At 37.3% G+C, this 21,684-nt stretch overlaps 1 protein-coding gene across 4 annotated transcripts in view; it reads right to left on the bottom strand.

The window, feature by feature from the left end:
• Positions 1–21,684, bottom strand: part of EEA1 (early endosome antigen 1) — a 148,428-nt gene that overhangs the window by 99,518 nt on the left and 27,226 nt on the right. For all 4 annotated transcript variants that reach the window (XR_009533772.1, XR_009533773.1, XM_060112102.1 and 1 more), the window contains exons 2-3: positions 13,432–13,524; positions 871–995 (exon numbers count right to left, since the gene is read on the bottom strand). Coding sequence is in view for 2 of the 4 variants with exons in the window: in XM_060112102.1 (XP_059968085.1) it covers positions 871–995; positions 13,432–13,524 (218 nt within the window). In the remaining 2 variants the exon portion in view is untranslated. The remainder of the gene's footprint in view (positions 1–870; positions 996–13,431; positions 13,525–21,684) is intronic.

The following is a 21,684-nucleotide window of genomic DNA, read 5'->3' as shown; positions in this document are numbered from 1 at the left end:
TTATATCTATCTCCTAACAAATGACAAAAGAACAGTACCCAAAATTATTGACTCATACATAAAAATCCTAAAGAGCACTAATAGTCATGTAAAAGGGAAGATTCATATTTCCCCAAAGCTCTGGTTTTCCCACATATTTTAATAAAATAAAACAACCATATTTTATAGTTCTACATTATCTATCAACCACAATGTGGTCATAATACTTTTCCTTAATGTGGTATCCTTTATGCTATAGCATATTAACCAATTAAGAGGCTTTTTTTTAAAGAAAAACATGAAAAACAATTTTTTACAAGTAGAATAAAATCAAGTTTTCTTCCTTAGTGGGAATATAAGACAAGAGTCCTTACCAGTAGAAGAAGAAAAGCAAAGTCATACTGTTGAATGCTGTTCTAAATAATTATATTTTAGTTCATTCTTAAAATGGTCAGGCAAAATTGTCAAGAAGCAGAGTGTGTTATGTGTGCTTGCTGTTATATTGGTGATTACAAAAAAATGTTTTTTAATAATTATTAAATTTAATTCTTTGCTAAATTCATTATTTTAACAACTTACTGTAAAATCTTCTAAACAAAGCATATCATTCTTTATTAAGCAGAATTGCTAAATAAAATTTAACCTTTTAAAAAATCACAATCTTTATTAAAAATATAAACCTGTGAACCATATTGTAGATGCTGGTATAGATAGCTTTTGGTCAAGGATAGGATTGGTTATAACAATAAAAGATGAAGGCTATGCTAAAAGAAGATAGATTTAAATTAAATAATATAAAAACACTACTCTTTTCGAAAACTAAGTATTCATGATTAAACAATGATATCACATGCATTCACTACATTACACTTCCAAACTATTATACTGTACCGCTTCAAAGCCAGAGCTTCCCCTCCATGACTCGAATCATTACCAGCATCGTGGACTGCCTCATAGTGTTTGAAAAGTTCATCAGCGGATCCAAGAGATTTCATACACTGGGGACATATGAAACCCTACAGAAAGAGGCAGAAAAAGGTTTCAAAATAGTATTTAGTATTGCAAAATAACCATTTGTATGTTATGAAATACAGTCATATGTATTATTCATACCAATAGGTAAATTGTAATTTACAGTGTTAAGCCCAAATTCTGGTATTGTGCAAAGGTACATCACTGCCTATCCTGGTTGCAGTTTACAAAATGTTTTTTAAAACCCTTACAACCATCTTTTAGGTTGAATAAATTAATGGCTAGAATATAGAATTCTAATCTGAGAAGTCAGTTCTAATCTAGAAGTCTAGTTGAGAAGACTTGCCATTATATCTTCCATCTCTCTAGATATCTCCCTTAGTAAAACAATATCTGCTCCAATCTACTGCACAGGAATAACCAAAATATTAAGAACATGAAGCACTCTCATCATTGAGAAAAAAGGTAATATAAATAACTCATAATTACCAGAGTATCTACAATGGTTGAGAAGTATTTTCATCAGTAAATTCCTTGCTAACTTAAGATTAACACTATAAAAGCTTAAAATTAATATATAGCCCCATAAAATATTAAAAACTTATAAATAATCCCAGAATTACTATATAGTTATGGCATACAAGGTTCTGCAGGTATAGTCCCCCAATGACCTAACCAATCTGACCTCTGGACATCCCTTACTGTATATAACATGCTTCAACTATACTGAAGCACCTATGTTTCCCTGAACACACCACAGTATCTCACATTTTTATGCCTTTGCATATATTGCTTTTTTCCTCCAGCATTCTCATCATCAGTTTGTCAAGTTTCTACATCCACTATAATGCACAACACAATGAAGCTTTTAATCTGTGTTTCCCTAATGGCTAGTGTAGTATTTTGAACATACCATATACTTTCTACAGGGTGTACTTATTTAATGAAATATGAATGAACCTGGCAGGGCAGAATTTGGCAAAAAAGCCGAAGAGCTTTAACAGCTTGCAGATTATAAAACCTTCCAAAGGATAGACTGAGCTAAGTAATAAGTACTCCGGACACATAAAAACTAAGAATAAACAAATAACTTCTGCTCCTTTGTTGGGTGCTATACAAATAACATACCCTCACATCATTTATGCACATCATATGGCAGAATCAAGGCTCAATGAACGTAACATTACCAGACAATGGTATAACAGAAGTATTGATATATATAAAGAACTATAGGAACACAACTATCCAAATCTGCCTGTGGCAGCAGTTAATGCTTCCCAAAAACTAAACACACACACACACACACACACACATTATGTATATGTGTATATATACATATATGTAGACATATGTCTATATGAGACACTGGAATTAGGTACTGAATAGGAGTTTACTTGTCAGAAATAAAGGCATTCTAAGCAAATGGAGGAGCATGAACAAAGAGGTAGGAAAAGGTATGAAACACAGTCACGCTGCACTTGGGAAACAGAGGTATGTTCTGATCACAGAGCCAGAGTGAAGGGCAGGGGCGCTACAGGTGAATGAATGCAATGATCTCTTCTGAAACTTCTAAAGTAAGCAAAGACAGCAGTACTGAGGATGTGCCTTTGGACATCAGAATAATGCCATTAGGATCCAGAGATATGTGATGCTCAGCACTGTCTTCTGAATGAATGAATGCCCCCAGCCTGTGTGTTAATCTACTTGGTATTATCTTTTTTCAAAGCCACCTATTATCTACCATCATATTTCATAATGGCTCTATATTAAGCTCTATTTGGTACTCTTATAACTTCTGCCCAGTAACTGCTGTACCACACTAGTTAACACGCTTTTAGTGCAACAGCACATAAACCCCTATAATATTTAGCTTGTCATTTCTCTTTCGTGTCTCAGCTTCTGCTAGTAACTAGAAGGCAAATTACAGTGTTCCTCAGGAAATCCACATCCCAATTATGCTATTTAATCTTCGCAACTTTGGCTTTTTGACCACTGTCTTTACTTCCAAGTTTTGGCTCGAGATACCCAAGGACGCCAAAAAGCTAATGATCCCATTAGGGTATGCCATACTTTCTTAAAGCTTCTAAACATTACCAGGTTAATACTCCAGAAAGAACTGATTCATCCCTAAAGAGAAATTTTAGGAATTCAGTAATACACATTTAGAAATATTCCATCTAAGTAAATTTTCCATGTGATTAGGGCTTGCATGTTTAAATAAAACTTCAATTTTGGGACATTTCTGATGAAAATAATTCTAAAATACATATATGCACTTCCTCACCTACTTAAACAGATGATATTAAACCTCTGCTGAATGTCCCAGAAGCATAAATATTAATCACTGAATGGGTGTCTTCCACTCTATTAATTCTGGCAAGTCTCTAATTCCTGTACCCACATTCTATAGTTTTTCTTACACCCTGTTTTGTCTTGCAACAATCATTTCTAAAAATTATTCCTATGCTATTTCTAGCAATGCTTGCCTGATATGGATAGGAAAGATAGATTAAGGGGAAAAAAGGTTATTAAACCACATCACTCATTTAAAATAAAAGTAAAGGGACTTCCCTGGTGGTCCAGTGGTTAAGAATCCACCTTCCAATGCAGGGGATGCGGTTTGATCCCTGGGCAGGGAACTAAGACCATACATGCCGTGGAGCAACTAAGCCCGCGTGCCACAACTACAGAGCTCATGTGCTCTGGAGCCTGCGTGCCACAACTACTGAGCCTGCACGCTGCAGCGAAAGATCCTGCATGCCACAACTAAGACCCAACGCGGCCAAAAATAAAAATAAATATTTATTTTTTAAAAAAGTAAAATAAGCTCAGAATGAATATCTGAGGGATGTCCCATGAATAGAGCGCATGACCTTTAGTTCATGGGCTTTGTGATACTAATTCTGGATATTAAGAGACGCCTCTATTTTTTCTAAACTATCTTCAAGGGAATTAAGGTTGCTAGATAGATAACTTACAAACAGTAAAAAAACCAAACAATAATACACCAAAGTAGCCAGCTACATTTTATTTCCCTTAATCATTCCAAATATCTCACCTACTCACTCACTCACTCTCTCTCTCTCTCTCACATACACACACAAACACACACACACAATGTTGACTTAAGACTAAAAGTATTAAATTCCTTACTGTTAGTTTTCAGTTATCTGTAATCCTTTCTCAGATCCACCATAGCTAACTTAGCTTAACTTGATACTTATGATACCCTATTGTACCAAGTGTCCTTTCAGTTAAAAGGAAAGTTCTTATTTAAGTGACAGGTAGGTAAGATAGTCACTTTTGATTTTGGCTAACCCATAAAGAAAAGTTGACCCATATGTTCTGTAAGAAAAACAACTGGTAAAATGCTAAGCAGAGTTCCAAGAGTCTTTTAGGCCTCTATCTTTGCTCACATTGCCTCCATAGTTTAACTGGTGTCCTATTTGCACTCATTTCCCCACCACCCTAGAGAATGTCTGGTTTAATTGTTCCCCTCTTCAAGTTCTTCTGCAGTTCCCCTCAAGCTGAATCAGACATTGTACTCTTTTTGCAAATATCTATCAGAAAAACTTCCTGGCATGGAGACCATATCTTATTTACCTTTTTATCTCCTGTACCTACCAAAATACCTGGCACATAAGAGGTACTCTATTAATGTTAAATAAGTGAAAGTTTGGTAAGTTCGTTTTCTTATACATCATTAACTCATAGGAAAGAGTAAGTCTGATTTTTTTGTCTTTCATGGTAAAAAAAAAAAAGTTTCATTCTTTTAAAAGATTTGTAAAAGAATTTTTTAAAAAGCTACGTCTCCAACTAGGCCCGTGAGCCACAACTACTGAGCCTGCGCATCTGGAGCCTGTGCTCCTCAACAAGAGAGGCCGCGATAGTGAGAGGCCCGCGCACCGCGATGAAGAGTGGCCCCCGCTTGCCACAACTAGAGAAAGCCCTCGCACAGAAACGAAGACCCAACACAGCAAAAAGTAAATTAATTAATTAATTAAAAAAAAAAAAAAGCTACGTCTCCCTTTGTTTTTAGAATACTGTAGTAATTTTCAAAGTAAGGAGGTATATCAAGATCATCTGAGAAATTTTTTCCAGGCTAAAAATGGGCAACACTTCCCCTCACTCGCTCCCACTCCCAGCCTTCTGTATACACCAGCCTCACACACTACAGAGAAACATTTGGGTGGCCCATGATTAATAACAGGTGTATATCATTGTCACTTCCAACAGGTCTGGGGAATCAAAACAAAGACTGAAACAGTGGTAGATCCAGATTCTAATGCTGTATACTTTTCCAAATAAAGACAGTAACAGTTGACATGCAAAGTCCTCTTTCTATGTAAGAGTAAAGCATATTAACCTAAAGCATTTTAAAACATTCATTAATAAAACATTAACTACATAATAAAGATATAGCTTACAAATGTTGAAATAAAAAACATTCACTTTATATTTCAAATTTCATGGCAAAATTTATGCAAAAATATAAACTTAAACTTTTATATGTTTACAGATTCACAAAAAGACTGCTACAAACAGAAAGAACAGCCAACTTCCCAAGAGCCTCTTTTCCTTATTAAACCTTCTTAGAGCATGCATAATTAAAGCAATCCACATTCCCTTATAGCAGAAAAAGTTAAGCAACACTGAGGCAAGGAAAAACAAAGCTATTTTGAGCAACCCAAAACCAAGCTGCTAAAACAAAATATTCAGGACCCACAGTAACACTGGAGTCATTAAGAAGAAGTTCCTGTCCTCTTGTCTCATTTTCAGCGTGCACTTTCTGGTAATGCTCCGACAAATCAATAGCAGTTATACATCTTTTCATACATAATGGACAGATGAAACCCTGTGAAATAACAACTTTTAGGAGGATATACACAAAAAGTTATTTATGAAACAAAATAGAAACAATGAGAATAGACATAACAGGAAAATAATAGAATATTTCTTTTTAGTATATGGAAGGGAAATTTTCAAGTAGTAACTGTACAAAAGGTGAAAGACCTATCCAAAGTAGGACTCTGAAATTAGTTTCCATCCTTATGCTATAGATTCCCATTGGTCAATTTTATTGAGTAACCAGTTGCTTTAGTTGGAATATTATTATTCTTTTTGTTTATGATACTTTGTCCTTATTTATTTAAGAGCTAGCATTGGCAAGCTAGCTTTTATTTTAGATCAAGAAATGACTGGCAGTTTTAACAAATACTCTTATGTAGATGATGTTCTCAACAAAAAAGTTATAATGAAAGCAATTTTTAGTCTTCACCATATTCCACTAGCCTAAGATCCCATTCTTGCCCATACCCACAATTCCCAGTAGGTTACCCTTCCTTCTAATTTTATGAGCCAAATAAAATCATTTTAAAACAATCTCCCAAATTCCCCATACCTAACAATATATGTATTTTAAAATGTGGGCTGTTACACTGATCTATAGTTTGGGGTTTTCTCAGATAGGAACAGTAAAAGGATAAGAGAATAAAGGAGTTCAGAGTATCAGGGAGAAAGTAAATTAAATGAAGACAGTGGTGAAGGACAATAGGTTACAAAGGTTATAACGTCATGAGTTTTGGTGTCAGAAATAGATGTGGGTTTGAGTCTCAACCAATACTGACTATATGACTTTAAAAAACTCACTTTACCCCGCTAAATGTCAGTTTCCTCACCTATAAAATGGGACTAATATTAGCACCTATTTGTCTAGAGTTATTGTGCAGTGTATAAAATGCTTAGTACAGTGCCTGAGACATTATAAGTGCTCAACAAATATTAACTGTCGTTAGATGTATGGTTAGAGAGTAAAGGAAACGAAGCCAAGAAAGGTTGACAGACTAGAAGGAAAAATAAAAATTAAAAATCTAAAATAATCAGCAAGGCCAAAGAAGGTAAGTAGTGAGATTATGAAAGTTTTTGAGAGGATAGTCAGTTGAGGTAAGGAACGCAGAGATATGATTTTAACATGTCAGGTAAAATTATTCTGCCTGATAAGAAGATGGAAGGTACTGCCATGGGCTTGAGTAACTAGAAAAGAAAAGTAATAAAGATCACTGGCACTGATAACATTAAGAACTGGGAGGCTAAGATGTTCCTTGAGTTCCTTGATGTATGTTAGGATCGTAGCAAGGAAGAGGAAGACTACAAACAAGGTTCCAAAGTAAGAGGCGAGACAGGGTAGCAGTTAAGAGTTAGTCTTGGGGGCTTCCCTGGTGGCGCAGTGGTTGAGAGTCCGCCTGCCAATGCAGGGGACATGGGTTCGTGCCCCGGTCCGGGAAGATCCCACATGCCGTGGAGTGGCTGGGCCCGTGAGCCATGGCCACGGAGCCTGCGTGGCCCGAGCCTGTGCTCCGCAGCGGGAGAGGCCACAACAGTGAGAGGCCCACGTACCGCAAAAAAAAAAGAGCTAGTCTTGGGCTTGAATCCTGGATTCACGCCACTCTTAGTAGCTTATATTACCTTCAATTTCCTCATCTGTTAAATGAGGTAGCAAGAACACCTACTCCATATGGGGGAGGGGGTCTCGTGAGAATTAAATAATACATATTAAGTCCTTATCACAGCATCTGATACAAAGAAAACATTCAATAAATGTTAGCTATCATTAATATCATTGTTCCTCTTGTTAACAACCCTTTAAGGAGATTAGCCAGGGGATGAAAGTGAGGAACATGAATTCACTTATTTTTTATTTTTACCGATGAAAGGGTTGTTTTCCAGGCAACCACAGGCCCAAGTATTAAAACTACAGAATAATAATTTTTTAAATGCACTGTTGCATTGTTTTTTACCACAATCTTTATGCTGCCTGCCTCTTTACTCATTTCTTCACTTTAAGTTTCCACATATCATCATTCAGTCATCCGTTCAAAAAGTATTGGGACTTCCCCACTGGTCCAGTCGGTAAGACTCCGCGCTCCCAATGCACGGGGCCCAGGTTCAATCCCTGGTCAGGGAACTAGATCCCGCACGCATGCCACAAGTAAGAAGTCCGCATGCTGCAACTAAAGATCCCGCATGCCACAACTAAGACTGGAGCAGCCACAAATAAATTAATTAATTAATTTTAAAAAAGTATTTACTGAGTGTGATTACTATGTCATTATGCTATGTTGTTGAGAATGCAATGGTAAAATAAAGCAAAGACCCCAACCTCAATAAGCATGCACGCTTCTTGAAAGAGCTGTAAAAGAAAATACCCCACTAATCAGAAAATTCTACTAGAACTACCTTCCAAATGTATTCAGAACCTCAGGGCCTCCACTACTGCCCTGCTCCAAGCCACCCTCACAGTGTACATGGATCACGTAAAAGCCTTCTGACAGTCTCTCTGCTTCTGTCCTTACCCCATTCACAGCTGTATTTTCCACACAGCAGCTACAGTGATCCTACAAAAATACAGATAAATTTTGTCCTTTCCCTGATCCAAACTCTCCAATGACTTCCTATCTCACCAAGAGTGAAACACTAAAGTCTGTGCAAAAGCCTATAAGGCCCTACATGAGGTGGGCCTGATGACCTCACTAACCTAACCTCCCCCCATTCACTGTGCTGGAGCCACACTAGCCTCCTGGATGCTTTTTCAATATGCCAGGCATGCTCCCACCTCAGAGACTTGTTCCACATGCCTGCAACATGCTTGCTCCAGAAATCAACATGATTTCTCACTTCATTCAGTTCTTTCTGAGCTACCCCCTCCTCAGAGGCATCTTCAGTAGTTGTGGCATGTGAGCCCACATGCCACAACTACTGAAGCCCGCATGCCTAGAGCCTGCGCTCAAGAGAAGCCACTGCAATGAGAGGCCCCCGCACCACAACTAGAGAAAGCCCACGCGCAGCAACAAAGACCCAACACAACCAAACATAAAATAAATTAATTAATTAAAAATAAATAAATAAATTCCACCAGCATAAAGATTTTTTACTATTTATTTCACTCAGTGCCATACCTCCAGCATCCAGAACAGTGTCTGGTGACAATAAATATTTGATAAATAAATGAATCTCAGACTAATAATCATTACCAAAAGGATAGGGAATTCTTTTCCACAGAAGCATGTGAAAGAAGCATCTATCCAACATGTGAGTCAGGAAAGTTTATTGGAAAAATTATCTGTGATGAGACTTGAAGGATAATCAGATGTTAACCAAGAAAAAGCAAAACTAGGTAAGGAATAGAGATCAGCATATACAAAAGTTCAAAGGTAAGAAAAAACTTGGCACACCTTAAAATCAGTTCATTATGCCTGAATCAAAGAACATAAAAAAATATAACCACATATATAAGGTCAACTGATTTCTCACAAAAGTGAAAATTTAATTCATTGGGAAAAGGTAACATTTTCAGCAAATGGTACTGCAACAAGCATATGGAAAAATGTGGTTTCCATATCCACATGGAAAAAATGAACCTCAACCACTATCTCATATCATATACAATAATTTAAAATAAATCATAGATTTAAATGTACATGCTAAAATGATTTTTTAATTTTTTTAATCCTTCCATCTTTTTTTAAATTGAAGTATAGTGGATGTACAATATATATAAGTTACAGTTTACAATATAGTGATTCACAATTTTTAAAGGTTATATTCTATTTATAGTTATTATAAAATATTGGCTATGTTCTCTGTGCTGTACAATATATCCTTGTAACTTGATTTTTTTTTTTTTTTTTAATCAGAAGCAAGCATAGGAGGAAGTTTTGCAACCTTGGGGTAGGCAAAAAACTTTGTAGTACCCAAAAAGCAAAAATCATAAAAGAAAAGGCTGACAAATTGCACTTCACCAAAATTTAAAACTTCTTCTCTTTGAAAGACAACATTAACAAAATTAAAAATAAGCCACAGACTGAGAAAAAATATACACATCACATATTTCTGATTGTGGTGTAAGGGCTAAAATTAAGGCCCAATACTTTGTGTTGCCTTGACAACTGGTGAAACTGGGAGGGCTTCAAATGGCCTAACTGCAAGTTCCCCTCCCCACTCTGCTCTCACAGATAAGGAGTTCTAGCCAAACAGCCCTCCTCTTCACAGACAGCAAGCACAGGGCCTGCTTATCCCTGAGAAGGTTCCCTGCTGGCCCCTGGAATTATTCAAGCAAGCCAATCACATCTCCTTTAGAAACCAGGGGGCACCTTACCTTCCTGATACTACAATGACTGCCTCTGAACAACACCCCTGGTTGTTCATTTTGTTCTCAAGTGCAATCCTCACGTGGCCCTGCATGGCACACCGTGTCCTCCATCTCTGAGCTGTGAGTATATGTGACTAATAAACTGCTGTTGATCTCATTTGTCTCATTTGTCTAATTATGTGTTTAGCTATTCCCATAAGCCTAGGACAGGAATCCTTCCCTCACTAATCAGATGAATAGGAGGCATTCAAAACATTGACAAAGGATAAAGAACTCTTATAATTCCTTAATATAAATTTTCAAAATGGTCGGATTTCCAGTTCCAGACAAAATGGAACAGATACACTTCTCTACTCTTCCTGCTAAGTACAGCTGAAATCCAGAGGCTTTATATATAAAACAAAACAAAAAGAAAACTCTGAAAGGTAAAGAGAAGAAGGCAGACCAGCTGAGGATCTCAGGAGCCAAGGACTGAGACAGTGGTGAGTACTCTGGGTTTTCTTTTCATCTCATATATTCTGGACTGGCTGCTGAAGAAGCCAGCTACCTGGAAACTTCAGTGGACACCTACCAAAAAAGTCCCAAGAGGGCTTCCCCGGTGGCGCAGTGGTTGAGAGTCTGCCTGCCAATGCAGGGGACATGGGTTCGAGCCCTGGTCTGGGAAGATCCCATATGCCACGGAGCAACTAGGCCTGTGAGCCACAATTACTGAGCCTGCGCGTCTGGAGCCTGTGCCTCGCAACAAGAGAGGCCGCGATAGTGAGAGGCCCAAGCACCGTGATGAAGAGTGGCCCCCACTTGCCTGCCGCAACTGGAGAAAGCCCTCGCACAGGAATGAGGACCCAACACAGCCATAAATAAATAAATAAATAAATAAATAAATTTTAAAAAGTCCCAAGAAAAGTCTGCTCTCCCTAGCCAAATGACTAGGAAAATGAAGATCTGATTTGGTAATATGCTGGTCATTAGTGCGTTTCAGTGGGTACTAAGGATGGAAGCCATATTAGAAATGGATAAAGAGTGAACAAAGAATCTGCTTCTGCAATGCAATATACTAAATAGGCTGCACAACTGTCCTGATGAGAACGAATGATATGATATCACTTATTACATTATGTATTATACAGATTATATATTTGTTATAGACTGAATGTCTATGTATCCTCAAAATTCATATGTTGAAATCTTAACCTCCAATGTGATGGGGCCTTTGGGAGATAATTAAGTCATGAGGGTGGAGCCCTAATGAATGGGATTGGTACCTTTATATAATAAGAGAGACCCCAGAGAGCTCTCTTGCCCCTTCTGCCATGTGAGGACAGCCATCTATAAACCAGAAAGGAGGCCCCCATCAGACACAGAATCTGCCAGATCCTTGATCTTGAACATCCCAGCCTCCAGAACTGTGAGAAATAAATGTTTGCTATTTAAGCCTCTCAGTGCTTTTGTTATAATAGCCTATACTGACTAAGATACTATTATATATATTATTATACATAAAAATATATAAAATATGATATAAATGAGCACTAAAGCAAGGTATTTCTTTATTTCTGACCATTTTTTTTAAATCCTGGAGACCATGATATTTCAAATTCCCATTTAGATGGATGCTAAGGGCACAATGTTAAAACCTAGAATTTGTTCAAAGTGGGAAGCCAACATCAGGGTAAAAGGGAAGATTGAGAGAGAAAAAGAGAAATTGAGAGAGGTGAGGAGAGATATCAACTGAGACCTTAACAAGTCAATACCTTAACACTGGGCATATGGAGAAAACAATACCCCCTGAGAATTCATAATCACCAATAGCCCTCAATTAGGTTAGAAATTTACACTAGTGGGTAATCTGAAAAATTTCAAGTACCAAACTTAATTTAAGAGAGTCCCAGGTTAGTGGCACCTCTAGAGCAGTATTTGTATGCTGAAGGGAATAATTTATGGCATAGGTAAAAACCAAAGTTGCATGAGGGAGAGATGATAAGCTGAGAATGTGAGAGGGAATGGAATCCAGAGCACAGGGAAAGGACTGAAATCTGATAGGAAAAGAGACCTGTCTTCCACGTACTAAAGTAATAAAGAGAATAGAGGTGCAAGTATAGTTTTAGGGACAAAATGAGAACATTCATCTTTTCTCAATGGTATAGAAGGTGATGGTGAGAAGGCAGGACTAAGGTAAGACACATGGAAGGTTTGAGGACAAAGAAGAGAGTACAGCTATCACAGAGAGTAGAAAAGGGAGCCTAATAAGAAAATATAGCAGGATTATCAGGCACTCCTCATTTACCCACTGGAGATTTTTTTTGTTGTTTTTGGTCTGAATGAGGTCAACAATTACTACTAAATTCCTCTCCAAGGTTACAACCTAGCTCTCTGAGCTCATCATATCATAAATACAGTTTGGAATGTTTTCCTTAGAGATATTTCCTTAAACTTGCTCTTAATAAAGTTCAACTGATACTGTTCTTCTCACTCTCACAGTCTTGTTTGATCTTTTTATGGTTAATATACATATACATGAAGACACACGGTCAAAAAGAGACAAAACAGAGAAATGAATGGATAGAGAAATACCCAGAAACATACACATAATAGACTCACCAACCAAGAGATGGGAAAGAATAGGGAAAAGGGGACTGGGTAGGTGGTACAGCTGAGCCGAGAAAGGGGCAATTGACAAAAACTGTCAGAGCAGAAATGTGAGTGTGTTGATCTCTTAAGGGCAGTGTTATGGGTGGTTTTTATGTTCTCTTACCTTACCTCCTTTTTCTATAATGAGTATATATTATTTGTTAAAAATAATGATAGTAATGTAGCAACTTCTAAGGCTGACTTCTCAAAAAATTTGAGTTATTTCTTTTTTAGACTTACTTACTTTCTCCATTAATTTTTAATAAGCTATCAAACATAGAAGTTCTTACAAAGTCATAAATGAAGACAACAAATAATGTATAAATGTTATACTTCATCTAATTTTTCATTAGCTTAGTTGTTCATGGCAGTACAAACACATAAGTAGATACTAATTAACTGGTAATTCTTTACAAACAGATTTTTAAATCTTCATTAAGTTGAGATGACTTTAACATTAAAGATAAATTGTCAATATTATTTTTCAGTCTTAATATACACTTTTGCAGTCTCACAAATAAGCACTATTATCTATCTACAAGTGAGATTCAAAAGTTGCATTCCAATTTGTAAGAAAGATTTATGAGACCTTTCCATACAAAAGTTAAAATTATCAATTGTTACTCCATATATTTGCTATTTTTCCTTAAATAATATTTTCCTTAAATAAAACAATATTTATTGCCAAATTATTATTTTCATACCTCTGAAGAGCTTTCATTATTGACATCCGCTGTGTTTATAGGAGCTGATGATGAATCTAAATCAGAACCTTGAGAGCCAACTCTCCCAGGAGTCTGAAACACAAGCAGAAAGGGGGAAAAAAATCAAAGTAAATATCAACAATATATTCATAAACTATTTAATAACCTCAAAGTAATCAGGGCTAGCCTTACATATAAAGGTAGATGTCCTCTCAATAATAACAAACAGGGGCTTCCCTGGTGGCACAGTGGTTGAGAGTCCGCCTGCCGCTGTAGGGGACACGGGTTCGTGCCCTGGTCTGAGAAGATCCCACATGCCGCGAAGCGGCAAGGCCCGTGAGCCATGGCCACTGAGCCTGCGCGTCCGGAGCCTGTGCTCCGCAATGGAAGAGGCCACAACAGTGAGAGGCCCGCATACCGCAAAAATAATAATAATAATAACAAACAGCACTAGAAGCTATCCTTTATTAAAGACTGACTGGACCTAATACTGTACCAAGATCTCTATCTGCTTTCTCTCAGCTTTAGTCTTTTTAAATTAATAAAAAGTTTACTTTTGTATATAGTGCTTTATCATCTTCACCTCACTTTTACAGAATATCTTATTTAATCATAAAGACATCTGAGAGAGACAGGTAAAATGTTATATCCATAGATGAGAAAACAAATTCAAAGCAGCTAAGGGACTTCTCAAGATTCTACTGTTAACAAAAATCAGAAAGAAGCAGAACTAAAATGCTGAAATTCTAATTCCTCTTGCATTGCTCCCCACTACATCAAGTGAACTACAATGATTTGAGGGGAGCTAAAAAGATCAACACAGGCCACATTATCTAGTCACCCATCCATCTACTACCCATGCCAACGATTACCAATCTGTTTCCAATACTTAATATTCCATCATCAAATATACAGTTTGGAGGGTTAAAGGCCTTTTTTTCCCTCTCCTGCAACATTTATCATCTAACATTATTCATTATACTTAGGTATGGCATTAAAGGAACTGGAAATCTAGTAAAATATTGGCTAAAACACAGATTCAGAGCACAAGAACTGACTCAATAATCCTTACCAAAAATATTTATGGTGCACACTATCATTATTCCTACATTACACAAGAGAGAATAAAGGTGTAGAAGTTAAGTTACTTGCCCAAAGTCACATGGCTAATAAGTGGAAGAAAGGATTTTAACTTCAGCAGTCCGATTCTTAATCACTAACTCATACTGCTTGACATCTCCATTGAGATATACCTCAAGCACCCAAGATTGAGAACAAATCACTAAACATCTGTCTCAAAACATGAACACCCTGTACATCACTTACATATTCAACATAAATGCCAAAGAAGGATGAACTGGTACTACTTCAAAATTAATCAATTAAAATAAGGATTATAAAAAGTGCACAGAAAAAATGAAATAACGTGTATACTATGATTATAAGTATGTATAAAAACTAATTATATAAGAAAAGAGATTCAAAGGAAATATCCCAAAATGCAAACAATAATTTCTTTAGCAAGAAGCAATTATGGGTTTTTTTGGTCTTTAGTTTCTCAGTTTTTGTTTTTGCTACAGTTTTTTCAGAATTTTAGATTCACAGTTAAATTACTTTTACATTGAGAAATTTTTGATATTAAAAATAATCAGGGCTTCCCTGGTGGCGCAGTGGTTGGGGGTCCGCCTGCCGATGCAGGGGACACAGGTTCGTGCCCCGGTCCGGGAGGATCCCACATGCCGCGGAGCGGCTGGGCCCGTGAGCCATGGCCGCTGAGCCTGCGCGTCCGGAGCCTGTGCTCCGCAACGGGAGAGGCCACAACAGTGAGAGGCCCGCGTACAGGGAAAAAAAAAAAAAAAAAAAATCAGAGTTGTCTAAATTGGATGATCTACATTCCTATCATATTTTCCCAAAACATAACTCTCTAAAACTTTCTAAACTTATCCAGAGTATATCTTTATTGTGTTCACTTAACATCCACAACATTCTCATGTTTGAACTATTACATCAGCTACCTTCCTCCAAAAAAACAAAGCAAAATTCTTTCTCAAAATGATATACTTGAGACATGAATTTATAAAGCCTGCTATCTGAATTTGATGATATACTCATGCATGTGACAAAAAAGTAAATAGTAAAAAAATTAAAGAGCATTTTAATTATATACTTAATATAAATAACTGTATAAAACTAGAAATTCATTTTGACTCATCAACATTTCAGAGCTTTTCATAGCAGCCCTATTTACAATAGCCCAGAGATGGAAACAACCTAAGTGTCCATCATCGGATGAATGGGTAAAGAAGATGTGGCACATATATACAATGGAATATTACTCAGCCATAAAAAGAAATGAAATTGAGCTATTTGTAATGAGGTGGATGGACCTAGAGTCTGTCATACAGAGTGAAGTAAGTCAGAAAGAGAAAGACAAATACTGTATGCTGACACATATATATGGAATTTAAGAAAAAAAAATGTCATGAAGAACATAGGGGTAAGACGGGAATAAAGACACAGACCTACTAGAGCATGGACTTGAGGATATGGGGAGGGGGAAGGGTAAGCTGTGACAAAGTGAAAGAGCGGCATGGACATATATACACTACCAAACGTAAGGTAGATAGCTAGTGGGAAGCAGCCGCATAGCACAGGGAGATCAGCTCGGTTCTTTGTGACCGCCTGGAGGGGTGGGATAGGGAGGGTGGGAGGGAGACGCAAAAGGGAGGGGATATGGGAACATATGTATATGTATAACTGATTAAATTTGTAAAATAAAATTAAAAAAAAAAAAAAAAACATTTCAGAGCTTCACATCATAATGGTTTTTAAAACTACTGATCCCATCCCCAAAAGCACTGGAAACAAAAGCTGTACCTCCCAAGAACTACTTTCCCCATTTCTGTATCCTAAGTTTTTCCAGAGTCCAGGTGGCTTTTCACCTGAGATTTACCTTGCCTGAGAACAAGCAATTCACAGAAATATCTACATAATCCTATTATCATCACCAAAAATACCCTTCCTTAAATTTGCCTAAAATAATCCTAGTAAACAGACCTAAGTAAGCCCAAGAAGCATGGGGAAAAAAGAAGAAAAAATAAAATCACCATGAGATGCTTTTGATGTGCATATTTTACACACATTCCCTCATTCCCTCAGGTTGTTGCTAAATTGTCTAAGAACTTCTTTTTCTATTATTAGGCTGTCAAAATCCCATCACTTCAATGAGAAGTGCAATTACAGTAACAATGACCCTGAGGAAACAATATAAAGCATTCTAACATTTACACTTATAAAAAGTTTTACTTTGTAAATACAATGGGATAAGAATAATTTGTGCTAAAAACTTAAAATGATAGGGGATAAATATCTTCCAAGTAGTGTTTTTTAGGAAAATTATTACATAATTTAGATATCTTTTACAGTGACTAAAAGGTACAAAACACATTCACTTTGTTTATGGTTTCTTCAATAGATATTTATCCATCTCCCATGAAGCACCTAACATTCTATAAAGCTCTGCATGCCAAACGGAGGACACTGAGTATGAGGACAATGTAAGAGAAACAAGGAGCAAGCCTTCAGGTAGACTATACAACTTGGCTGGGGAAACCAAGCTAATGTGTAAAAAAAGAGATATGAGGGCCTCCCTGGTGGCGCAGTGGTTAAGAGTCCGCCTGCCGATGCAGGGGATACGGGTTCGTGCCCCGGTCTGGGAGGATCCCATATGCCGCGGAGCGGCTGGGCCCGTGAGCCATGGCCGCTGGGCCTGCGCATCCGGAGCCTGTGCTCCGCAACGGGAGAGGCCACAACAGTGAGAGGCCCGCATACCGCAAAAAGAAAAAAAAAAAAAAGAGAGATATGAAACAATTTGAAAAAAATTAAATGCTAAAGGGGGGAGCTCTGAATGTGAGCAGAATTCTGAGAAAGAAGAGATCAATGCAAGTTGTGGTAATTGAAAAAAATCTTATTTCTTGAAGTTAAATTTAATTAAATAAAATGACAATCATTCCAAATAGATGAAAAAAATGCACAAGAGCAGAAAGGGCAGAAATAAGAACACTGTATTTGATAAAAAATACATATGTTTGAAATAAAGTAATAGACACACAAACAGGTATTAAATAGGTTAAACTGATAATGTGGAATAGGGTAAGGGATATAAAGCATTGAAATATGCCATGGTAAAGAGAGAGTGTCCACAACTCCAGTCCAGATTGCACTCACAGATAGCATAGAAACTAAGCTGCCTCAGCTCCAATCAATGATCAATAGCTGATTAAAATTTTTTTAATGTTAAAATTGTAGATGTATGCTCAAACACAAGGTAAGTATTTCAGTGGACAAAAAATAAAACAAATACACAGAGTATAGAGTTTGGGAACTAAAGTAGATAGAGGCAAACAAGTTCTAATGAGATAATAGGAACCAAAACACCCTACATGTGATAGGTAACAAGAAGCCAGGCCCACTGTGGGAACTCAGAAAGTTGGCCAAAGCTACTACCCCCTGCCATAAATAACAATTTTTTAAAGCCGTAAACCCAACAAGCACTGTTTCTGGGCTTGAAGCTTGATCAAAACTTTTCCAGGCAGGGATGAATGGGCATTCCAACCAAAGCATTATTTATAAAAGTGAAAAATTGTGGGAGAGTTCAAGATGGTGGCATAAAAAGATCATGAACTGACCTCCTCCTACAGACATAACAAATGTACAACCACATATGGAACAGTTCCCCCAGAAAGGGATTTGAAAACTGAATGAACAGAACCTCCACAACAAAGGGTGAAATAAAAGGACAGCAACGAGATGCGAGATGCGTAGGACAGGCCAAGATATGAAAACCACACCTCAGCTTCAGCAATCCACAATTGGGAGGGACCACAAAGGCATGGATCCTTTCCCTGAGGAACAAGGGATTTGAGCACATCAGGCACCCCAACCCTTAGATCCTGCACAAGAGAGATGAGCCTCCAAAACACCTGGTTTTGCAAACCAACGGGAAATATGTCCAGGAAAGCTACAGGGAATAGAAAACCTGCTCTTAAAAGACTTGCACACAGACTGATTTGACCTGAAAACCAGTGCAAAAACACCAAATTGAAAAGTGCATAAGACCATAGGTAAAGGGGACTCACCTACTAATCTTGAAGCATCTGCTAGAGAGGCAGGAACCAGTTGGAATGCTCCAAACGGGCTGAGTCACTGGCAGGAGCCATTTATGTGACCTCAGGCTACCTTGCTAATACTGGTGCTGGAAGGCACCACTTTGGAATTCTCCACCCAACCTATTAGCACCAGTGGGCACATCCCACCAGGGGTGAGAGAGCACTGCCAACCCCCGCACCTCAGGTGGGCCTCATAGCTGCCCAAGCAACAGCCCCACCCACCAGCACCCCAAGGCAGCTGTGGCCCCACAAACTGCATGTAGCCCACATAGGAGATACCCCTTGAGCACCCAGCTCTGGTGGCTAGGTAGGATTGTGCTTCTGAGCCCCATACGACATCTCCTAAATAAAGCCACTCCTTCAAGACTAAGAGAGAGAGCTGATATACCTAATACATAGAAACAAACACAAAGAATTAGGCAACATGAGGAGACAGAGGAAGATATTCCAATCAAAAGAGTAAGTTAGAACCTCAAAAAAAGAACTAAACAAAACAGAGATAAGCAATCTACCTGATAAAAAGTTCAAAGTAATGGTCATAAAGACACTAACCAAACTCAGATGAAGAAAAAATTAGCACATTGAGAACTTCAACAGAGATAGAAAATATATGAAAGTACCAAACAGAAGTTATAACTGAACTGAAAAATATGCTAGAGGGGTTCAACGGCAAACTGGGTGAAGTAGAAGAACAAATCAGTCAGCAGGAAGATAAAACAATGGAACTCACCCAGACAGAGCAGGAAAATGAAATAAGTATCTTAAAAAGTGAAGACAGGGACTTCCCTGGTGGTCCAGTGGTTAAGAATCCGCCTTCCAAGGCAGGGGACGCAGGTTCAATCCCTGGTCGAGGAACTAAGATCCTACATGCCGCAGGGCAATTAAGCCCATGTGCCGCAACCACTGAGCCTGCGCACTCTGGAGCCCATGCACAGCAACTACAGAGCCCACGCACCACAACTAGAGAGAAGCAACAAAAGATCCCGCATGCCACAACAAAGATCCGGCATGCCACAACTAAGACCCGATGCAGCCAAAGAAATAAATATCTTTTTAAAATAATAAATAAAATAAAGATAAAAAATTAAGAAACCTTAAGGGACCTTTGGGGCAACATCAAGCAGAATAACATTTGCATTATACGGGTACCAGAAAGAAAAGAGTGTAAGGGACAGAAAACCTACTTGAAGACATAGTTGCTGAAAACATCCTTAATCAGGGGAAGGACATAGACATCCAGGTCCAGGAAGCACAGAGAGTTCCAAATAAGATGAACCCAAAGAGACACACACCAAGACACACTACAATTAAAACAGTAAAAATAAATGATTAAGAGAGAATCCTAAAAGCAACAAATTGTTACATACAAGGAAAACCCCGTAACTCTACAAGCAGATTTTTCAGCAGAGCCTTTACAAGCCAGAAGGGAGTGGCAGATCATATTCAAAGTGCTAAAAGAAAAAACTACCAACCAAGAATTCTCTACACAGCAAAGTTATTCATAATTGACGAAGAGATCAAGAGTTTCCCAGATGAGCAAAAGCTAAAGGTATTCATCACAACTAAACGGGCCTAACAAGAAATATTAATGGGACTTCTTTAAGCTGAAAAGAAATGGCACTAATTAATAATAAGAAAACATATGAAAGTAAAAATCTCACTGTTAAAGGTAAATGTATGATAAAGGCAGAGGATCAATCACTTATAAAGTAAGCACAAAGGTTAAGAGACAAAAGTACTAAAAATAACTAAAATTACAATAATTAGTTACAGGATGCATAAAATAAAAAGTAAAATGTGTCATCAAAATTAGGAAACATGGGGAGGGAGTAAAAAGATAAAGCTTTGGAATGATTTCTAATTTAAGTTGCTAGCAACTTAAAACAGGCTACTACTTACATAGAATGTTATAGGTGAACCTCACAGTAACCACAAGGAAAAAACTTATAGTAAGTACCCAAAAGAAAGTGAGAAAATCTAAACAAAACACTAAAAGAAACCACACCAAAACACAAAGGAAAAGAGAGAAGAGAACTACAAAAACAGCCAGAAAACAATTAACAAAACAGCTATAAGCACATACTTATCAATAATTACCTTAAACGTAAATGGACTAAATTCAATACAGTCTTACCTCAAGAAACAAGATATCCCCAATAAACAATCTAACTTCACACCTAAAGGAACTAGAAAAAGAAGAACAAATGCCAAAATTGGTAGATGGAAGGAAATAATAAAGATCAGAGCAGAAACAGAGACTAAAAAAATAAAAAAAAAACAAGATCAATGAAACTAAAAGCTGATTCTTTGAAAAGATAAATAAAATTGATGAACATTTAGCTAGACTCACCAGGAAAAAAAAAGAGGACTCAAATAAATAAAATCAGAGATGAAAGAGATGTTATAACTAACACCACAGAAATACAAAGGATCTCTCATGATCTATGAATATATGCCAACAAATTGGACAACCTAAAAGAAATGGGAAAATTTTTAAAAACATACAATCTTCCAAGACTGAATCATGAAGAAATAGAAAAATCTGAATAGACCAATTACTAGTAAGGAGATTGAAACAGTAAGCAAAAATCTCCCAACAAATCAAAGGCTGGAGCAGACAGATTTACTGGCGAATTCTACAGAGCATTCAAAGATTTAATACCTATCCTTCTCAAATTCTTCAAAAAGCTGAAAAGAAGGGAAGGCTTCCAAACACATTCTATGAAGCCAGCATTAACCTGATACCAAAAGCAGACAAGGAGACCACAAAAAAAGAAAATTACAAGCCAATATCCTTGATGAATACAGATGCAAAAATCCTCAACAAAATGTTAGCAAACTGAATCCAACAATGCATTAAAAGAAGCATACACTGTGATCAAGTGGAATTTATTCCAGGGATGAAAGGATGGTTCAACATCCACAAATCAATCGACATGATACATCACATTAACAAAATGAAGGATAAAAATTATATGGTCATCTCAATAGATACAGAAAAAGCATTTGACAAAATTCAATTTATGATAAAAATTATCAACAAAGTGGGTAGAGAGGAAATATACCTTAACATAATAAAGGCCAT

This window comes from Mesoplodon densirostris, chromosome 11 (genome assembly GCF_025265405.1).
Source record: "Mesoplodon densirostris isolate mMesDen1 chromosome 11, mMesDen1 primary haplotype, whole genome shotgun sequence".
Lineage (NCBI taxonomy): Eukaryota > Metazoa > Chordata > Mammalia > Artiodactyla > Ziphiidae > Mesoplodon > Mesoplodon densirostris.
Note: the sequence above shows the minus strand (reverse complement) of the source record. Positions and strands in the feature narration are given on the sequence as shown.